Genomic DNA, 19,538 nt, shown 5'->3' on the forward strand with positions numbered 1-19,538 from the left:
TTTTTAAATATTACAAGCTTATTTGGAATTAGCATGTCCAAAAATTGTGAAAAATTTAGAGTTGATTCAAAAATAAAGTAAAAAAATTGTACCTTATTGAAATTTCTTGTTTGAAATTTAGAATTTGATTGGGATTTTTTTATGATTTTTTTATAAATTTGTTTAGCATTTGTTTTTGCTCTTATTAGATTCTTTCTGATCTTATAAAACTTCTTTAAGGTTTGATAGATTTTATAAGGGTACTTTAATATTTAATAAGATTTATTTAGGATTTTATAGATTTTTTTTATTTTTATTTATTTTATTTATTTTATAGATTTGATATTATTTAATAAAACTGTTTTAGAATATTTTTAATATTTTTTTAGAATTTATCAAAGTTTCTATATAATTTTTTTTAGATTTTTTAAAGTTACTAGATGTTAAAATTTTGGATTGATAGGGTTTAAGATTTAAAATTGATAGGATTTAGAATTGCTTAGTTTCTACTTCAAGGTCCCGTTCTTCCCAAAAACAATGTCCTAAATCTATGTTTAAAGAATCCTAAATGTTAGAAAGTAAGCCATGTTTGTTTACATGTATATTAATCTATATATTACAATTAAAGAATATAAACTAATAACACTTAGTAGAAGTAGTGGTATACTTATCTCAATACAAAGAAATCAAATTTATTTTAAAATAAAATATGTACAGCCTTCATCTACACCCTCTATCACCATCAAAAAGTTCTCTCTAAATCTGCAACATGATGCAATCAATCAGAAAACAATGCCTACTTCTTGACAACCTCTGGGTCAAACCTAAAAGTTGACATTGGATAGATTATAGCCATGCCACAAGGAACTATAAGACAGAAAGAAACAACAAGCTTTACAGTGCATTACAAAAAAAATTGTGATACTTATACTTTTGTATCAATTCATATCTATTAATAATCATAATCTCAATGATTTTTTTTATAGAATCACTAATACAATCTAAGAAAATGCATTGCATAAAAGGTAAAAAACTACCATGAGATAGAATACAAGTTCCACAAATTCAAATATCTAAATGATAAGAAGTGCTTCTTTCAAACTTTGACCTGAATTAGAAAACTTAATGAAATAAAACTAGAAAAAAAAAAAAAACAAAACAAAACAAAACAATGAGCACCTATCTTATTTGACATAAATGAATTATATTAGATGTTTAGAACATAAAAAAATCAACAACACTATCAATAATTCTCGTCTATTATGCCTCCTTGATTTTAAGATTATAAGGCATTATAATAAAGTGAAAAAAAAAATTAAATCTAAAAAATACATCAAAAAAATTATATCAATTAGATTAAAGAGAAGAAACTAATAATCATTATGTAGATGTTGTTTCATGTATATGAATTACCTAAATTAGAATAGTTTGCTAATAGGTAAAATTACAGAATTGTTAACGCTCCATTTCTAGTTGATATCAATAGACCCCACGTGACCTCCTTGTATACAACAAGCTAATAATATGCATCTTTATTTATTTTTTGAATATGAAATATCTGCCCTAAAAAAATTTATTCAAATTTTTATTTTTATTTTTATTATTTGGATGCAAAAATAAATATATATATTTTTAAAAATTATTATATTTTTTCATTAGCATTGGGTTGCCAAATACACCTTAAACATAGAAGCATGTATTTTAGTTAATTTAATATGTGTAGAGGTCATGTAGGGTGTAGCAATACCAATTGGGGATGTAGCATTAACAATTCTCTTAAATTATTATAACCAAAATTAATCATCTAATGGCAATTGATGGAGGTTGGCCTTATCATCCCTATCTAAGTAGAGATGTATTTACAATTGCTCTTCCCTTCTTTTTTTTTTTTTGTGTATTTTGATTGATGTGAAAAAAGATGCTGTATTTTAAGTGTCTACATAAATCAAGAATAAATTAAGAGTAAAATACATAAATGTTTTTGTATTGCATGCATTACATGTATTGCAAGGAGGGAGAGGAGGAAGTGGGGGTTGGGCAGCAACGTGGCCTCAACTGGTGTACGGATGGATGAAATTATTAGATGGAAACGTAAATCCAGGGGGGGGCATGTCAACTCCCGACCCATCCCTGGAAGCCCGGCCCGTCCTCGTCGTCATTGCTTTCCGTCCCATGTCGGGGTGGCCTCCACGACCGTCGCACATTTGTCGATACATGGATGCTCCATTCTTCGACACTGGCTTCTTCGCCTCCCTCCCCTTTGCTTGCTTGCTCGCTCCCATGCCATTGCTCTCTCACCCATTCGTCGCATGCATTCGGACCATGTGAATTCCCCCACCCCTGTACTTATCCCTGCTCGCACTCATCAGTTGATTCCAGAGGGACCGAAATCGCAAGACACTGGCAGCTGGAAAGAGTCGATAGTTTTTCTTTCTAAGATCCGGAGCAGTAGTTGTTTTGTCTAATTTCTGGAGTTGGGGTTTTGTTGGATTGCTGGGATTCGTCTCTTTTGAAGCGAAGGGTATTAGGGTTGTGGAGTTCAACAGCGGCTGTCGTGGTTTCAGTGCTATGCGGAGGAAATTTATTAGAATTTGTGTGGAGATTGCGCCTGATTACAGCAGTACCACCGTTCAAAGACATTGTACTGGAGAGCTACGAGTGACAGATTCAGTGAAGAAGGCTGGAGAGTGAATTCGAGAGTAGGGAAAGATGAGCAGGAGGTAGACAGAGGGGAATGCAGAGGGGGGTTGGTTTGGAAAGCGGAGTGGAGCAGAATGTCGGAGGTCTTGTTTCTCGCGCTTAGGCGTTGGGGAGCTTCAGCGAAATCTGACATTCGTACTCTGACGACATGCAGAGCGGTAGTCTTGCCTCGATTTGGAGGCCCCGAGGTAGCTTTCTGCTCCTGATCAGTTGATTTGAAGGATCGGACTTCCGACACCCTCCCCCTCCATGGTTCAATTTCGAAATGCTATAACGTCGTTGTGACGCTTTGTAATATTTGTTTGGAATTTTAGGTGTAAACATCATAACTAGGTGCGCGAGATTGAGGTCAAGTAGCCTGCAGTCTTGGCCTTGTTCCCTCCTTTAATGGCTGAACATGACTTGAGAATATTGTTATTGCTGAAACTACAAAACCCAGAACATGGGCGATGTTCCTAAACTCGGAGCTCGATCTTGTTGTGCCGAGGAAACTCATACGAGTAAATTTGAGTGCAATTTCTGAATCGTGATTGAGACGAAATGATTTAATTGTGATGCTTTCTGGTGGAGAATTCTGTGCGTGCCGAGTTGCGACATGGGTGGCGGCCTACTCACTACAAGCTCAAAGGCGAACTCTAGGGAACCTAGGTTTCAAAACATGGAGCACACTAACAGACTGTGGCCCTTGTTTTGTCTTATGCGTCGGTGTGTGGTGTCAATGACTGGTTGAAATTATAAATTCATCATACTTATTTAAATTGTCAAGGGGAGTTGTTAGGAACTCACACCCCACTGATGAACTTGGCAGGTTCTTCAAGTGCGGGATGATTCCATACTTCCAGACCTGGGCGCATCTGATGTGCTGGTGCGTACACATGCAGTGGGCGTCAATCCATTGGATATGCGGGTATCTTTCGTTCACTTTTGTTTCTTGATCCCAGTTTTTCAGATTTTAGATCTTTCAGTGTTTTACATGTTCAAAGATAGTTTATAAACTCCCGTTATATGATCAGCAATGACAATTGTTGTGTATGAATTTGTTAACTTTCTCGATAGCATCAGTATGGGTAACCTGTTGCTGTATCATTCGTAATTACCTTCGTCATCCAGATGAGGGAAGGGTACGGGCGGTCATTGTTTGAGCCACTTTTGCCACTAGTTCTCGGCCGGGATGTTAGTGGAGAGGTTACGGCGGTTGGGAGCAATGTGAGACAGCTTCTTGTAGGGGATCAGGTGTTTGGAGCATTACATCCAACTGCAACACGTGGAACCTACAGTGATTACGCAATTCTCGGGGAAGAACAACTGGCCCCGAAGCCTGAGTCACTTTCTCACACTGTACGTCGAACAATCCTGTCTTTTCGCTTTGTGGTATTCTACTAAGATATTGTTACTATATAGTGTGGAGTGTGACTGTTGGTAACTTTGGTCAATCATTGCAACTGCCGTTCGATAATGTTGCTGGTTCTACTGTGGCAGTCCATTTTCAGATAGAGTACTATAATTTTTTCTGCTAATATTCCACTAACCTTGTAACTTTGATGAATTTGAAATAACGAACTTAAGCTTTGATTATTGCCATATATTGCACTGGGTTATTGAGGTTTTTAAACAGATCACATCGTATGGTGGTGGTGGTGGTGATGATGATGATAATATTGTTATTTCAAGTTTTGTCACATCTTTCATTTCTGGCTAACACAGGACGCTGCTGCTATTCCATTCGCCTCACTCACCGCCTGGAGAGCTTTAAGAAGCACTGCAAAGATTCAGAAGGGGTATAAATTCTCTTCCTATAACGATCAATATGGACATGAAACTCCATGTATGGAATTTTCTTAAGGATAAAGAATTGGGAGAATTTGGAACATTCTAGGACTTATTGTTTTGTATTTTATTCCGACTCGGCAGATTAGAATCGCAAAATGTCTACTTGTGTTACTGATGTCTCAAGAGCATACGTTACTGATCTCTCGACGATGTTACTACAGGCAGAAAGTCCTGATCATGGGAGGTGGAGGTGCTGTTGGCCTTGCTGCGATTGCTTTGGCCAAAGCTGCAGGGTGCTATGTTGCCTGCACATGTGGCAAGAGGAGTATGGAGAAAGTAAAGGAGGCAGGGGCTGAGGAAGCTGTTGATTACACTTCTCCTGTAAGTTATCATGATTTTATAGATTAACAGTTTCGTAGTTTTCTCATGCAGTTGATAATATAGAGGTCGATAGTTTTGAGAGATGAGTAAGAGGCGAGAATAGCGTAAATAGTTGCGGAATCATCCTTCTGGACCGAAGTCGTTGTAATTGCATCATCTTTCTTGTAAAAACAGTTTTTGTGCAACCTTGCGGCGTCGCATTTTGATTTTCAATGTATCATATTATGCAGAGTGTACGGTGCGCTCAGAAAAGGTGTTTTTTTTCTTCTTCTTCTTCTTCTTCTTCTTCTTCTTCTTCTTGTGTCTCTTGTATGTCATCGATCATTTTCTAATCGTGGGTTCTGTTTTTTCTGATTCTAGAATGTGAAAGGTGAATTTCAAGACAGGTTTGATGTTGTGCTGGACACAATTGGTGTGCCCGAGACTGAGACCACTGGCATCAGCCTTCTGCTACGGGGTGGACAGTACATGACTCTGCAGGTATAACCTGGATATTCTGTATTTGGAATGAAGAACTTTACGCTAAGCATAAAGTCAACCCTTTGTTCTTTTTGCAACAATAGAATTTTCGAATCAGCTGCTGAATCAAATTGTGAAGTTCACACCTTACAAGAAGTGATGTTGCTGCTAATGTGTTTGCATTAAAAGACTAACTGCGAGGATATTCTGAAAAATGCCTCGCAAAAACAGACAGGTATTGACCGAATTTATGATTCGGTCTTTGACCATATTGACTGGTCCTTTGTAGTTCTAGCAAAAAGACAAGGTCTGTGTCTAATTTGGACATTGGAAAAATAGTACAATGAAATTTGGCATCCATTCATTGCAGGGGCAAACAGTAACCTTCACAGATAAATATGGCCTCATAGTAGGGGGTGCTGCTGCAGCAGTTGCATTGCTTCAGAAGCAGATGCAGTACAAACAATCACATGGAATTGGTTAGTTCGCTACACCCTTTTCAAGAGCATCAGAGAATTGATTGGGCAAGTATTGCTAACGGTGATTAATGCTTCGACTCTAAGACTTATCATGGGGGATGGGTTTACCATGCACAGACTACTGGTGGCCCATTATGCGAACAGATGCCGAGGGCCTGGAGGAGATATGTAGACTGGCATCAGATGGGCGACTTAAAATTCCTGTGGGTCTGACTTTTCCATTGGAGATGGCAGCAGAAGCGCATCGAGCAAGGGATAGCAAGAATGCTGGTGGTAAAGTTGTTCTAAAAGTTGATGTTTAGGTGAACGTGCAGTATTGAAGTACTATACAGACATCATATCTATAGGACTATGTAGTTTGTTAACCTTCAATATGTGATTCTGCAATAGAATGGAACCATCACTTTAATGAGTGCCTTCTCTTGATTTAAATGGTATTATTGAGACTCAGGATCTGGGGAAAGCCCACGACCTTTCGTAGGTGGTCATATATAATCTGAGATGTGGCAGGTGTAGACAGACCGTTGGTGAGACTTGCATTTATGTACAAATTGCATCTTTTTTTACTTTTTTCATCCATCCCGAGCAGTGCGAAAATGAGGTTCTCTGGTGAATTTAGCATGCTTTATCTTTTTAACAACTCAAAGAACCAAAGTCCAACCTCACACAAACCAATGCATCAATCTAATGATGTATTCAAAAACTTCTTCGCTAAAAGAAGACGCTGCATTTACAAAATGACAATCCTGTAGTAGGCTGAATGTCTTTCACTTATATATTTATATTTATTTTGTAGCATCCATTCAAATAAAATTCAAATTATTTGGAGTAGAATACAACTCAATATATTGTTTGTAATATTTTTTTAATTGAACTTTACCTATACGTGATAATCATCCCAGTTTTTTAAAAAAAAAAAAAAAAAAAAAAAAAAAAATCGAATGAGACGAAAGAAATAAGTGAATAAATGCTTTTTTTAAAGATAAATCCATTCAGTTTTTATTTTCTTTAAAACAAAATGAGCTTTCACTTGAATGGAATTTATTTGCAACACTTGATTACACAAAGGGAGACAACTTCCTTAGTGCACAATCAAAGGTGAAATGTATTTGCAAAGAGGACCAACATTTTTTATCATAGCCCTTACCAATCCTTCCCAAGAGTTTCATTCTCTACCCCTCGTACCCATTGCAGAATTAGGACATCACCAATTGCAAATTTGAGGGATTGGTGAAGGAATACAACACTCTAAGCAGAACGGAAATAAAGAAAAATGGAAAAAATGAGTCAATTTAGATTTCAAGTGGGTCAATTTACTATTCCCCTATAACACAGGATGGCTAATTAGCCCACATAGGCATCAGAAAAAGAGCTGCATCACCAACTGATGTGGAACATGCCATACATTGCCTGTCACAGTGAGTGCAGAGGCCCAGCACTCCCTAATAAAAGTCAGTCAGGGCACTCTACAGTAGCTGCTGTGCTTTTAAGTTGGGAATTATAAAAAGAGCTCTGAATTTGAGCTCATCCAATTAATTAACATGGCTTTTCCAAAGCTAGAATATATGTACAGTGACTTGTGGTACATAACTTCTATACAATTCATGTCAATATGAATAGAGGCATTCCTAAACTTCACGAGGAAAATTATTCACAACTAAGTGGCCAGTGACTAAACTAACACCTTCACTAATTGTCCAGAATTTAGGACATCTGAAAAACCTCTACATGTCTAAAAATGCTGCAGTAGAGCTGAAAGACCGTTCCACCCGAACATTCCTGGGGTTTCTGCATGGTTGGGAAGAGTGAAGTTCAGAGCAAACATCTCTTTGGGCGCACAACCTGGATTAATAATCCCCACAATCCTTGATACGACTTCGGCACTGGCTTCTACATGACGCAGGTTATGAGGGTCTGCCCACAACTTATACACCAGCTGCAGCTTTCGCTGCTTTGTGTCAAGAGGGACACCCCACCTTATGTACAAGTCTTCCCTTTCCTCATTGGGCAATCTTCGCGACATCTGCTTTGCTAGAAGATCCCTTTCTCTTTTCAAGCTTTTAGTGCTGCACAGTACAAACTTGATGCTTAGCACAATAACAGAAGCGACATCCGAAATTTTGGGAGGATAGTACACTGAGTCAGAAGGTGTTCAATAGCAGACGGCGTCACTCATTCCGAATCCTGTAGTTCCTGATTTGGCACGGTTTTAGTATCTCTTGGAAGAATTCAAAATGTGACCGCAAAAACCAGATTTTCGCATGTTAAACAAGAAACTAACCTGTTCGAGCTGCTTGGGCTATGAGCGCGATGGATTAATTGCTCCTCTAGGGTGTTAGCATTGCACTGATTCCCTTGGGACTCGGCATTGAAGTTCTCTTGCAGCCATGTTAAACGGCGTAGCTCAACTTCCATGTAAATGGAATCAGCAGGATCTCCATTGAATAATAGATAGAATTGAGTTCTGTGGACGATGGACACATTGCAGGTGTCCCACATTTCCAAGATGAGAGCTCGTTGCTGATCAAATTGTAGCTTCCAGCTATCAAGTGATTGCACAGGCTGCAAATCAAGCTCATCATCATTGAGGTGGTCATCTCCCTCTACTTCCTCGTCATCGAGCCCTCCAGCTTCTAGTTCAAGAACCTGTGGAATTTATCAATGACCATGAGTGGTTAAGAATGCGGGGTCGCATTGCTGAAAATAAAAAAGAACCCGTCCCTGAGGATTCTAATACCTCTTTGATTGCACTGTGCACAGAAACAGATGAAATGGTTTATTCAGTCAGAGATGGAATGAACCATTTACAACAAAACAGAGAGCAAAGGAGCATTTACCTGGCACACAAGAAGCTGCTTCTGATATTGAAGCTTTGCTACACGCTCCTTCAAATCTGTAACATAAGTGCGTATGCTTTTGATATTGTCTTCAGCTGCAGTTTTAAACAAATTCTGCATTTTCCGGAGGTCCACTAAGTTGGACCTCTCGTGTGCACCGCCAGGACTCTCCTTGGATTGGCTTGTGTTCAGATTTCTCTTTGATGGCGACACGCCTTGCGTTAGGTGTCCTTTACCTCGAGGTGTTGCAGGCTCTTCAGCGTTATGAGGGTTGTTGTCACGTAATACTCTTGGGGGTGCATTTTCATTGTTCTCGCTATTACTGTATCGTAATGTCCTCCGAGCAGCTGGGGAGGAAGGAGTATCTGATGTGAGGCGCTGCCTAGTCATGCTGGCCGAGGGAGTTGGGGGAGCATTCCTTCGTCGTCCACGGGTTTTAGATACCCCTCCAGCCTCCTGCGTGTGGGAAAGATAATAACGGTCAATTGACAAGCACCTATGGCGGAATACAGATTGTCCTGCTACATGGATATGCGTTACCTTCATTACTGCGTCCATTAGCAGGTTTATCTGCGACAACTTCATTGCTTACGTTAAAAACGGATGATATTACTAGATGCCGGAATGCAACGACTCAGCTCGTCTGGAGTAGCATCAAACACAGGGCTAATGCGTGTCAAGTGTATGAAAATTCCAACTTCCAATCCACTTCTTTGGTCAGGTTCTCTACTGCCAAGCTTCATAAGCTATTACTTGGGACACCTGAAACGACTGCATTGGAGAGTAAGTCTTGCCTTGGGCGAGCGTGCTTCATTAGCACGAACCATTTTGTCCAAGGACCTTTGCACACTCTCCAACTGCTCCTCCAGAGTCGCTATGGCAGCATCAGCGTCAGACTTGTCCTTTCCTCCCAGTCTAGAGAGCTCTTGTCGCAAGGTCACTTGGTTGAGACTGAGAGACTGGCGTAGAGTGTCTACGCCCTCCTTGCTCTCCAAGCTCCTGAATTTTGAAGTTGACGATCGAAGACTGTGCATAGTTTGAAGCTCATCCTGAAGTTTCTGAACTGTAGAAGCAGCGTCATGGTTCATACCAGCTTGAGCTAACCGCAGACACTCTACTTCCTTTTGAAGAGCTTCAAGAGCTCGGTTGGCATCCTCTCCCAACTCATCCTGTAGAGTTTCTAGATTCCGAATCTCTTGAACCAGCATAACTGAAGCAGCAGTAGATTGCCGAACAGACATGGCTGGGCCTTTCAGCCGCATCTGGCTAGGAGGAGTTTGCGGGTGCTGGTTCCCTTCCTCGTATTTTCGTGTGAGATAATCTCCCGAATCAGACCACCTTCTTCGGTTCGTACTAATTGACAGAGGAGTACGGGAGATGGATAGAGGACCAGGTGTTGATGGCTGTTAAGTATGCCAAATGGAAAGAGTTAGTCAGTAGCTACGATTTCCGTACCAAAAGAATAGAAACAGGACATTATAATCCTTTGTGACTGATAATGATTACTATAACACTTGCTTGGAAATCAATCCTGACAAAGGAATGTAGGTAAGATGTCTCACAGGTCTGTTCGCCGCTTCCACAGCAAGTTTCATGGCTGCCTCTTCAGCTAGTCTTTTCGCCACCTCTTCTTCCTCCAGCTTCCTCCTTACCTCTTCAAGTCGAGCTTGCGCAGCATCACGCTCTAATTCCAGCTCCCTAAGTTCCTCCTCCATCTGAAAAACTTCGGGCTCAGTATCGCTGCTTGGAGAACAGATTGCATGACTACAAAAACCGAACACAGACAGTACCGGTACCGCTACAAACCTTCTGAATTTGTAGATCTTTGGCATGCAGCAGTGCTTCAGATGATGTGATTTCAGTGGTTGGATCTGGGACTTTCAGCTCTGCCTCCAGTCTGGCCACTTCTTTCTGTAGTTGCTTTACCAAAACCTTGTCCGACACGACCTGACCGGCAGTAGTAAAGAATCATTTCAGATATGTATTGGACAAGAAGAAGTGAATTGCAGACACTTCCGAATACACAACAACAAATATCCTGAACATGGGAATGCAGAAGTTAGAGGTGCATTTCTTTGCAAATGGATCATTTTGCATTCGAGGTAAATTCTACGATATCGAATCGGACCATAACTGTAGCAGAACCTCACCATGTTGATGTGCGTGGTATTAGTTACTTCCTTCGCTCTGGTAGCGAAGGCAAGAGTGTTCCGTGATTGCTCAACATGACTGTGGGCAGGACTCATGGTGCAGATGATAGCAGTTCTGGCATTTCCTCCCAGCGAGTGCTGTAGAATCCTTGTAAGTTTGGAATCTCTGAATGGAATATGTCCTTTCTTTGCACTTCCTCCACTGAAACCAGTAGATACGAAGTTAGACAGCAATAATATGGAGATAAGAAACAGAACCACCAAATCCTCAACTGCTGACAGATATGAGACCGGCTTCACCTGAGTTTGCGAATACAAGTACTAAGAGTTAACAGGCTGCGGTTAATGTGGGCGCCTTCCCTGAGCCTGGTTCCATCAGCATGAGTTTGAGAAGCTCTCTCACTTCCAGCCAGATCCACAAAATTCTGAATAAAAAAAAAGATCGAGTGGCGAATTAGATGATTCACCTGTAGGATATAAATCAATAGAAGTGATGATGTCCTTAAATAAAAAAGGTGGCCATTTCCTTCAATTACAGCAGTCTCTCACAATGTCCTGAACTGGCGCACTTGACAACTGATTTTGAAGGATTCTGGAACAGATGATGGATAAGTCAATTACCAAGCTGGCTATTAATGAGGCAGATGGGATCCCTGGAGAAACTCCAGAGGGGTGGCTCTCCACCGTCTGCACATGCCAGACATCAGTTTACTCCAACTGTACAACTAACAGTGTCGGAGTTCACTTAGAAATATTGTCCTGCGAAGGAGACCCAATTTCTTAAACCCTGCATCATTCATGGGGCTAGTATGACTTGTGGGGATGATATGTACCAATCGGATGATCTGATGCGACCTAGACGATGTATCATTCAGGCTCGTCTCGCCAACTTGTCGTTGAGCTGCAAATATAAAAGCAATCCATGATTGATTGGAGTTAGCGTAAGGATACAGGTGACATTTGAGTAAGCTGCCTTGCTGTCCAGGGAGGGAACCGAACAGAAATATTACGCTCTCGGGAAGCATACTCATAGAAGCTGAGGTCTTTGTACCTTCGCAAATTTTGATTAGCTGTCGCAGATGGCTGATGTCACGGATAACTTCCTCTTTCAGCTTGTCCACAACAGTACCCTTCTGCAATTAGCACCACTCACTGTAAGATACTTCGCCAGGCTTCAGATGCATGAAACCGTACACAACAACCCCGGAGCTTCGGAGCACAAACTACAAGAGATTGCAATTGGAGAAGGTGCTGAAACACGAGCCGTCTCTCTTCAGGGCACCTATTCCGTACCTCTTTGTCGTCGAGTAATCTCAGAGGAACACCTTCGGGGGTCAATAAATCTTTGACCACCTCATTGTAGATTTCGAGTGCTGAAGCTTTCAATAAAAATTCTCTATCTGTATTCTGAATAGAAAAAGAAGGAGTTAGCTAATTTTCACCAAGAACTCGATGTCATCCGCCACTAGAGGAGTATCAAATGAAGCTAAGATCAAAATTTTCTTTTGCATGGTTCAGCAAAACAACTGCGAGGTTCAACCAACCTGGTCATCGAATTAAGATTCAACAGGAACAGTACTCTCAGGTATGCGGAGTTGGATTGGTTAACACATAAAAATACATGTAAATCTCCCGTCGGAAAGGAATTTGAAGCGAATGTGATGTGCACATACATATCACACTTCAAAGACAGTGCCTCCCTCACACCTTGTAATTAGACTACAAATGTAAGCATGAAAAATTAGATGCTGGACAAGGAAGACCTACATGTTCGATGTACTCAAAAATGTCTGCAATGGCGCTTTCAGTGACTCCCCTCATTGTATACGTTTTCCCACTGCTGGTTTGGCCATATGCAAAAATAGTGGCTGAATAGAGCCAAACCAGGTCAGAATTATCACCCATTAAGAATACGGAGGAGACACGAGGGAATTGGAACCAAGAGAAACAACAGGATCAGATCGGCTTGTGGTATTCGTGGACACGCAACTCTGAGCAAGTGGTGAGAGCTCGACTCACAATTTAGACCCGTGAGTGCTGAGAGAGCCACGTCCTTAGCGCCTTCTTCATATACCCTTCGAGTGAGGCAGTCGGGTCCGAAGACACGATCTGCATTTTACAGTCAAAAGTCGATTCTTAATCTCAAGCTGAAAGTGCGGATGGGTTTTGGGGCATTGTCAACGATGGGAAGTCACTTCTAATCGACCCGCGCTAGTGTCACGTACATATCTGTTATATTTCACAACCATCTACACGACAGCGTCAATTAAATGAAGCTAGGTCACTGAAGCTACTGGGTCTTGGGAGGAGGCATGGCAATAGATATCTTCAATCTTTACTAAGAACACATTATCTTTTCCGCATACAAAGGGAACTATCAATCGAATTACACATTTTCCCTGAATTTGCATGGCGTAGAACCATCGAGGCTAGAGAATATGAATCCACGGGTGCTCGTTAAGGACGGACGGGCTTAAGATTGGAGATAAGAAAATCGACAAAACCTCTTTGCCTCCAAAACTATTGTCACCTCTCAAAAGGGAGGTCGTGCGATTCTGTGCAGACTACTCGAATTCTATCGGTGTGGAAAGTGAGACTTGGCACTCACCTAGTGTATATGCGGCAGGAAATGGGGAACGCTCCTGAAGAGCGTGCTTGAACGCTATTGACTGCTCACTGGTGCACACCCAATCAGAAGCGTCAGACCGCGCGACCTCCTTGGCGCTAAGCGGCCTCACTCGGACGGTGACATAAATCTTCTCTTCCCCACTTCTGACCCGTGTCAATTGGGCTCCTCCACCTCTTTCGATTGCCACAGTCATGGCTGTGGACGCTAAGCCACCCGCCTACGACTCTCTTTCAGCCCTTCTCTTCAAACTTCCCCTCTCCCTCCGAACCAGGCCTGGGGGGAGAACGGCTTCCTCTTCCTCTTCAAGCACATCAATCCAACAAGCCGCACACCAGCACGCACTCCAACTCAGAGAGCAATGCAGCTCCACGTCACGTTGATGAAACAAAGTCACCAGCCGTGCACCATAAATTCCCGACGCAGAAACTCAACAACGCCGCACTACATCAAACCCATACGATCGTCCGACGACACAAACGTCAATTTCCAGGCACAAGACGATCCGGGCGAAAAATTGAAACGGAGATTGAAGTCAGAGGCCGCACCGCTCCAGCAAGCACAGAATTGGGTCCCCGAAACAGAATGCCGGGATCAGAGACGACACCCAGAACAGAAAGTGGGGGTGGAGGAGGAGGAGGAGGGGGGGAAGGCTTCGGGAAGAGGCTTGGAAGGGGAGATCGTTGGAGGAGGAAGGCACCGATTTGACACAACGGTCACAAGGATTTGCAAGGTCCGACACGGCGACGCCTTCTCGATCACTCTCCCACTCCCCTCGCTCGCTCCCTCGATCTGTCTCGCTGTGTCTGTCGGTGCGTGCGTGCGTGGGATGAGCGAGCGTTGCGAGGGGGCAGCGGAGCCAACGAGACTGACCCTAACGGTCATGACACCGCGGAATGTGCCGCCTCTCCACACCCATTCTGTGCAGAACCGTCGCCTTCTTAGCGTCCCTTACTACCAGTGCCGTGACTGACATGTTTTGTTTTTTGAAACTTTTCTTATAATTATTTGAACTTTCGAACGTGGTATTTAGGTCTTTGTGATCTGGGTTTTCCAAAAGTTTAGTTAAAACGGATGGATAAAGAAAGATGGACTTGATCAGAGAGTCAATTATTTAAACGTAAAGTATTCGAGGTTGTAATTTAAAATTAGTGTTTGATGAATGGTAGCTTTAATTTTAAAGAATACCAACTGAAAATAGGACAATCTACTGGCATTTAAAGACATTTAGAAAAGAAAATTTTAAAATAACAATCTTCAAAACGTTTTGTTTGACAAAATTATTGGCTTTGAGCAAGTATACAGTGGTCAAAACTTTAATTATGAATAGATTACACTATACTTTTTGGACATGTGTAAAATTTTAATTTTGAAAAAAATGACTATAAAGCACATATGTCATATTAATTTAAATAGAAGTGTTTAAACCTAGAATACCTGCTTTCTCTAAAATAAAAACAAGATTACTAACTTCACATGTACACATGCATTTGAACCTTACAAAATTTAAATCCTGTTTTTTTAATAGTATATTATTAAAGAGAAGTGTTAATTGTGCAATAAGAAATGAAAAATAAAATAAAATAAAATAAAATCTGAGGCAATGAATTCGTAATTGAAATTTTTATTAATATTAAATTAACAATTTGAATTGTGTGATATTTTTTATTTTCATTTGTTTATTTAGAGTCTCTAGGAGGCCATATTTTCCTAAATTTTTAATTTCAAATTCCAAATAATAAAATCATAATTAATACCACTTCATACTATCTGACTTTTTTTCAAACTTACATCTTCATTTGACTACAAAGAATTCAAAAAAGATTTTTACATATTACTTTGCATGTTTTTACATTACAAAAATTCACTATTAGTTTTTTCTATAAATTTCTATAATATCTAAATTCTATAAATAATATCTAAACCATATATGAATATGGAAAATGTTAAAATGACCCACCCATTTTCTAAATTGACCCACCCTAGTGTATCCATCATTAGAAAAATGGATCATGTCTAGAAACCATCATTACAATCATGGCCCTCACCTCCATAGCCCTTGTTCCCAACCCCCACTTCCTTTGTTCCTAGTCTTCTTTATCTCAACCTCCCTTATTCCTCCTTGTTCTCCACAATAAAGTGGGTCAATTTAATAAATGGGTGGGTCATTTTAACACTTTCCTCTCTCTCTCTCTCTCTCTCTCTCTCTCTCTCTATATATATATATATATATATACTATTTAAAATTTTTAAATTAGTTTTTTATTATTTTTTATTTTTTTAATTAAAGAAAAGACTTCTACAAAAAATTAAACTTACTCTATGAACCTTTGAAAAAATAAGTCCTTAAACCTACAAAAATAGGTTTCTACTGTAGGATGCAAAGAAAGAAAATTTAAATCTATTCTTAGTATTATCAACAAATGTTTTACATCTTATTCAGCTTTTGATTGATAAAGCTTAGTGCCTCTTTGCAAGTCATTCTAATATTATTGTTTACTCCAATGAACAAGCCTCAGTGTAGAGTAACAAAACCTCTAACTGTGAATGAAACCTCTAATTTTAACCAAAACTTCATCAACTCTCATCAACGTCATTATCAAATCACCAATGCTCAGCAGTCTTCAAGATACATGCAAATACGAACTTTGTGGGAGCTTGACGTAATAATTTTGCACCATATTCAGACTTCTATTCTCCTAATATTATTATCCTTTAAAAAGATCTAATCGATGTGTTGCTACAAATGTTTCTCCTCCTATTTGTTACATGATTTACTCTCCGCATACAAGCGTTGAACAACTATAAGGTGCTAAAGTTTTGAAGACGGTGGCTTCAGGATTGCGGATTGAAGCGGTGCTACTCTGTTCAATCACCAGATTACGTTTTGACGCATGAAATCCTTGCGTAGCGTCGGCATGCATCTGATTGTGCTTGCTTCGAATGGAGGGGCTAAGACGATTCCAGTTGGACCTCGGCAGTCCAACAAAGCCACTGCATTCCAAGGCGATTTTCGATCTAAATCATGCAGATGACAAACTCTTTGATGCACCCTCATCGAAACGCGTCGTTAAAGCAACAATGGGAGCTGTCAGATTGCTTGAAACACAGGAGGTTCGTGTAGTGAACGATACAGTTGGTTAGCTTCAGTATGAGTGTGTGTGTATGTCTATATATATATATATATATATACACACACACAGACGCACACACGCAGATCGCATTGGCCTCTTCAGTGCTCAGTCTGCACCCTATTTCAGTCCGCAAAGGACACCGGGCACCAACAACCAACAACTTGACGAAGCACCCTGGTTTCGGCAAGTTATGGCAGCAACTTTCGTAAATTGATGCGTCAGATGAACAGGTCTCACCTTTGAGAAAATTCAATCACCATTTTCGACTCCTGTAACAATGTGCGATTCTAACTCGTGGCTAGTGTCCAAGTAAATCATTTCGTTAATCACGTGTGAGTTGAGGAGGTGACAAAAAAACATATTGATTGTTAACCTATTTGAGGAAAGGGAAAAAACTGAAACCTGAAAAGTCACAGGACGCTTGATTACACATCACAAAGACTACGAAGACGTGACTCTTCAATTTGTCCACCTAAGAACCCTCGAGAATTCCTACAGAGGAGATATCCAAGTTAAGCTAGCAAGTAAGATATCATTACCGAATTTGGTTTGATATGCAGGGCTGCAAGAATGCAAGTTAATGCTGCTCTTGCTGATATTACATTAGAAGAAAAAAAAAAAAAAAAAAAACAATTCATGCTTTGCTAATGTGAAGGAGATGAGGATAGCCATGTCCTCACTGCAATGTACTTGTTCACTGGTCATTTCGAGTTTACACGGCCAAGCTGGACAGTAACGGTTAACATTGGCAGCGTGAAAATTTATTCCTCGTCTCTTTTCGTCAAAATGCAACTTTGTTGTAGACAACTACTTGGATGCGGACGGCGGCTTGCCGCTTGCCAACCGCAATCTAATGGGTCCTCGCAGTGGGTCTTCAGGATGTATTACTCTCCCTTTCTGAGGTCATAACCACAAGCATATTTGCACCACAAGCTTAATCCCATGACAACTCCAACACATGCAGACCTAGAATGCAGAACTAGAGAGGTTTTTTCTTGAACAGCATCTCAATTTCAATAGTGCTGTCTGTCGTTACCAACAATTCAACAAGGTCACATGTTTTAAGCATTCCTTAGTTAAGTCATGTGATTCACCTGTGTGATCTCGATGCGACCGCTCAAAGCTAGTTGACGTGCTACCTACGAAACACAAAGTCCACATTCCGCGCACTGCATTTCTGTTATTCAACAGTTTGCTGGTACCAGCAATGAGATTAAACCAGCTTTAGAGTTTGAATTGTCCAGATTCTGAATTATAATTCCAAAGTGACTTGCACTGGTACCTCTCTGGTGATGTCCATAAGGTCCCTCCAATTTTCAGGATGCAGCGCTCTGGCTGCACAGTCCCATTCCAGATGCATTTGTAAATGAGCAAATTCTTTACATGAGAGAGGAGCAACCCAACCTACAAATCAGACATTGCTGGAAAGGGCACTAATTTCGCTACAGAAAAAGGTAACCACAAGGAAGATAGGTCTATGACATCTCAACGCGTATGTGAGCGTTAGCAAGGAACGACCAGCGCAAAGCCCTAGCAAATAAGAACGGAGAGAAGCAAGCTCACGAGCTTCCGAAGGGCATATGGTGGCAGCTGGTGCCCTCTTTCCTAGAAGTTCGAGTATTGTAACCCTAAGCTCCTCTCGGACCGCATCCTCGTCACCCTGGAAAAACAACCCAGAAATTCGAAACGTATCAATAAGCCTCAGGGATGCTCGAGGTGCTTAAAGATGTGTCGTTTCAGCAAATTGATGCCCTCAAAATGTGTGGGTCGAACTGGCTACGGCATTGATGTCGCCCTTCAAGCTTACCGTCTCGTCTTTATAAAATGCAATACGGCCAATGGACAATATCACAAAAACAACGACACTCTTCATGTGCGTCAAGTCAGACGCAAAAACAAATCCCCTTCAACCATGTCCCGAAAGCAACATCCAGCATCGCAATTGCATCTCACCCTCGAAACACTCTATAACATAGGCACTCTTGACCCCGCAACACTAGAGGTGGTACCAAATGCGACACCTGCATGATCTAACGGTATTAGAATCATGAACAATTAGGATGCTTACTCCAAGAGAGTCATACGGGGAAGTCATGGCTAGTTTCGCAGCAGCAAACCAGGCATCGGTTGACTCGAAATTGCTGGAATTCTCACACATCAGTGGTCTCGACAGCGACAATCGCAGTGCATAGCACGGTTAGGTCAGCAAACATAAAGCAGAAACAACACACAATACAGCAATGTAGACTCAGGGCAAGCAATGAAGACAATGGGCAAAGACGGCAACGGGGAACACCAATTCAAACAAACAGTGTAGCCACTTCACACCCACACCGACTCCAACTCGCAGCATCAAATAATTGAGAATAATGCGCGCCTCACTCCATCTGCCATCGATTTCACTTGGTGGTTAAGACGACGTTGTCTTCCCTCGTCCGTTCGATCAACCGTCCACTGTGATGGGCTCTGAACAAGATACATTCATAAACTTCAAAGTGCTTTGTGTGAATGGGTTTTCCACGCACCCAATTATTTTAAGGCTCATGTTGCTATATGCTCATGCATTATGTCTGTGCACAAATTCAAGGTCTCTAATTGGCTGCTTTTCTTTTCTCCTACAAATGGATTTGGACATGACTTCCTTCCTCTCTTACTTGTCTCAGCTTGGTCCCAGTCTTGAAGTGAATACTGGACCTCCTTTCTTGGTTCCTTGTCAATTGCGAGTCAAATTAGCAAATCAACCAATTTGAAGGTCTCTATTTTCTTAGGTATATGTACAGCAATTTGGGATGTGCATGTAGCAACTAGGGGTTTGCATGTAACTTGAATCTTTTTCTTATATTCAACATGTGCTTACAGACACTTGTGATGACATATACTCTCCTCACTGGTCTAGGTTTGCACTTGTAGGAGGAGATGTTCAGCCACGTAGTCTGTTAGAACTTAAAGTATTTGTACGGGACGTGTTAGAACTTTAAAGTATTGTATGAGACGTCTGTGGCCAGGCAGTGTGAAGACGGTAG

At 40.9% G+C, this 19,538-nt stretch overlaps 3 protein-coding genes across 3 annotated transcripts; 1 reads left to right on the forward strand and 2 right to left on the reverse strand.

Annotated features, from left to right (window-relative positions):
* The first annotated feature begins 2,179 nt into the window (after positions 1-2,179).
* Positions 2,180-6,177, forward strand: LOC112291566 (uncharacterized). The gene is made up of 8 exons (XM_024539155.2): positions 2,180-2,867; positions 3,488-3,586; positions 3,790-4,017; positions 4,384-4,457; positions 4,671-4,830; positions 5,191-5,310; positions 5,660-5,768; positions 5,886-6,177. Exons 1-8 carry the CDS (start codon positions 2,754-2,756, stop codon positions 6,068-6,070), a joined length of 1,089 nt encoding a protein of 362 aa, XP_024394923.1. The 5' UTR covers positions 2,180-2,753; the 3' UTR covers positions 6,071-6,177.
* A 1,072-nt stretch (positions 6,178-7,249) lies between these two features.
* Positions 7,250-13,990, reverse strand: LOC112291565 (kinesin-like protein NACK1). The gene is made up of 15 exons (XM_024539154.3): positions 13,364-13,990; positions 12,775-12,864; positions 12,523-12,623; positions 12,049-12,162; positions 11,807-11,888; positions 11,589-11,656; positions 11,377-11,442; positions 11,056-11,180; positions 10,756-10,957; positions 10,412-10,552; positions 10,168-10,320; positions 9,400-10,008; positions 8,606-9,061; positions 8,050-8,414; positions 7,250-7,834 (listed from the first exon to the last, which is right to left on the reverse strand). The coding sequence occupies exons 1-15, from the start codon at positions 13,575-13,577 to the stop codon at positions 7,501-7,503; spliced, it is 3,120 nt and encodes a 1,039-aa protein (XP_024394922.1). The 5' UTR covers positions 13,578-13,990; the 3' UTR covers positions 7,250-7,500.
* Positions 13,991-16,814: 2,824 nt separating this feature from the next.
* LOC112291424 (uncharacterized) lies at positions 16,815-19,021 on the reverse strand. Its single transcript, XM_024538784.3, has 5 exons — positions 18,584-19,021; positions 18,079-18,175; positions 17,798-17,850; positions 17,610-17,654; positions 16,815-17,412 (listed from the first exon to the last, which is right to left on the reverse strand). Exons 1-5 carry the CDS (start codon positions 18,671-18,673, stop codon positions 17,323-17,325), a joined length of 375 nt encoding a protein of 124 aa, XP_024394552.1. The 5' UTR covers positions 18,674-19,021; the 3' UTR covers positions 16,815-17,322.
* Positions 19,022-19,538: the final 517 nt, after the last annotated feature.

Source organism: Physcomitrium patens, chromosome 14 (assembly GCF_059467195.1).
Source record: "Physcomitrium patens ecotype Gransden chromosome 14, ASM5946719v1, whole genome shotgun sequence".
NCBI classification, from domain to species: domain Eukaryota; kingdom Viridiplantae; phylum Streptophyta; class Bryopsida; order Funariales; family Funariaceae; genus Physcomitrium; species Physcomitrium patens.

What these genes read in the sequence shown, in the direction of transcription:
- LOC112291566 (XM_024539155.2), top strand. Translation starts at nt 2,754, where the DNA reads ATGTCGGAGGTCTTGTTTCTCGCGCTTAGGCGTTGGGGAGCTTCAGCG. An exon ending in TCAATCCATTGGATATGCGG is followed by an intron (nt 3,587 to 3,789) that starts GTATCTTTCGTT and finishes TTCGTCATCCAG; the next exon opens with ATGAGGGAAGGGTACGGGCG. An exon ending in CTGTTGATTACACTTCTCCT is followed by an intron (nt 4,831 to 5,190) that starts GTAAGTTATCAT and finishes TTCTGATTCTAG; the next exon opens with AATGTGAAAGGTGAATTTCA.
- LOC112291424 (XM_024538784.3), bottom strand. Translation starts at nt 18,673, where the DNA reads ATGTGTGAGAATTCCAGCAATTTCGAGTCAACCGATGCCTGGTTTGCT. An exon ending in CATATGCCCTTCGGAAGCTC is followed by an intron (nt 17,851 to 18,078) that starts GTGAGCTTGCTT and finishes GGGACTGTGCAG; the next exon opens with CCAGAGCGCTGCATCCTGAA. An exon ending in GTCGCATCGAGATCACACAG is followed by an intron (nt 17,413 to 17,609) that starts GTGAATCACATG and finishes TTATGACCTCAG; the next exon opens with AAAGGGAGAGTAATACATCC.
- LOC112291565 (XM_024539154.3), bottom strand. Translation starts at nt 13,577, where the DNA reads ATGACTGTGGCAATCGAAAGAGGTGGAGGAGCCCAATTGACACGGGTC. An exon ending in GCTAATCAAAATTTGCGAAG is followed by an intron (nt 11,657 to 11,806) that starts GTACAAAGACCT and finishes TTATATTTGCAG; the next exon opens with CTCAACGACAAGTTGGCGAG. An exon ending in CGCATCAGATCATCCGATTG is followed by an intron (nt 11,443 to 11,588) that starts GTACATATCATC and finishes TGGCATGTGCAG; the next exon opens with ACGGTGGAGAGCCACCCCTC.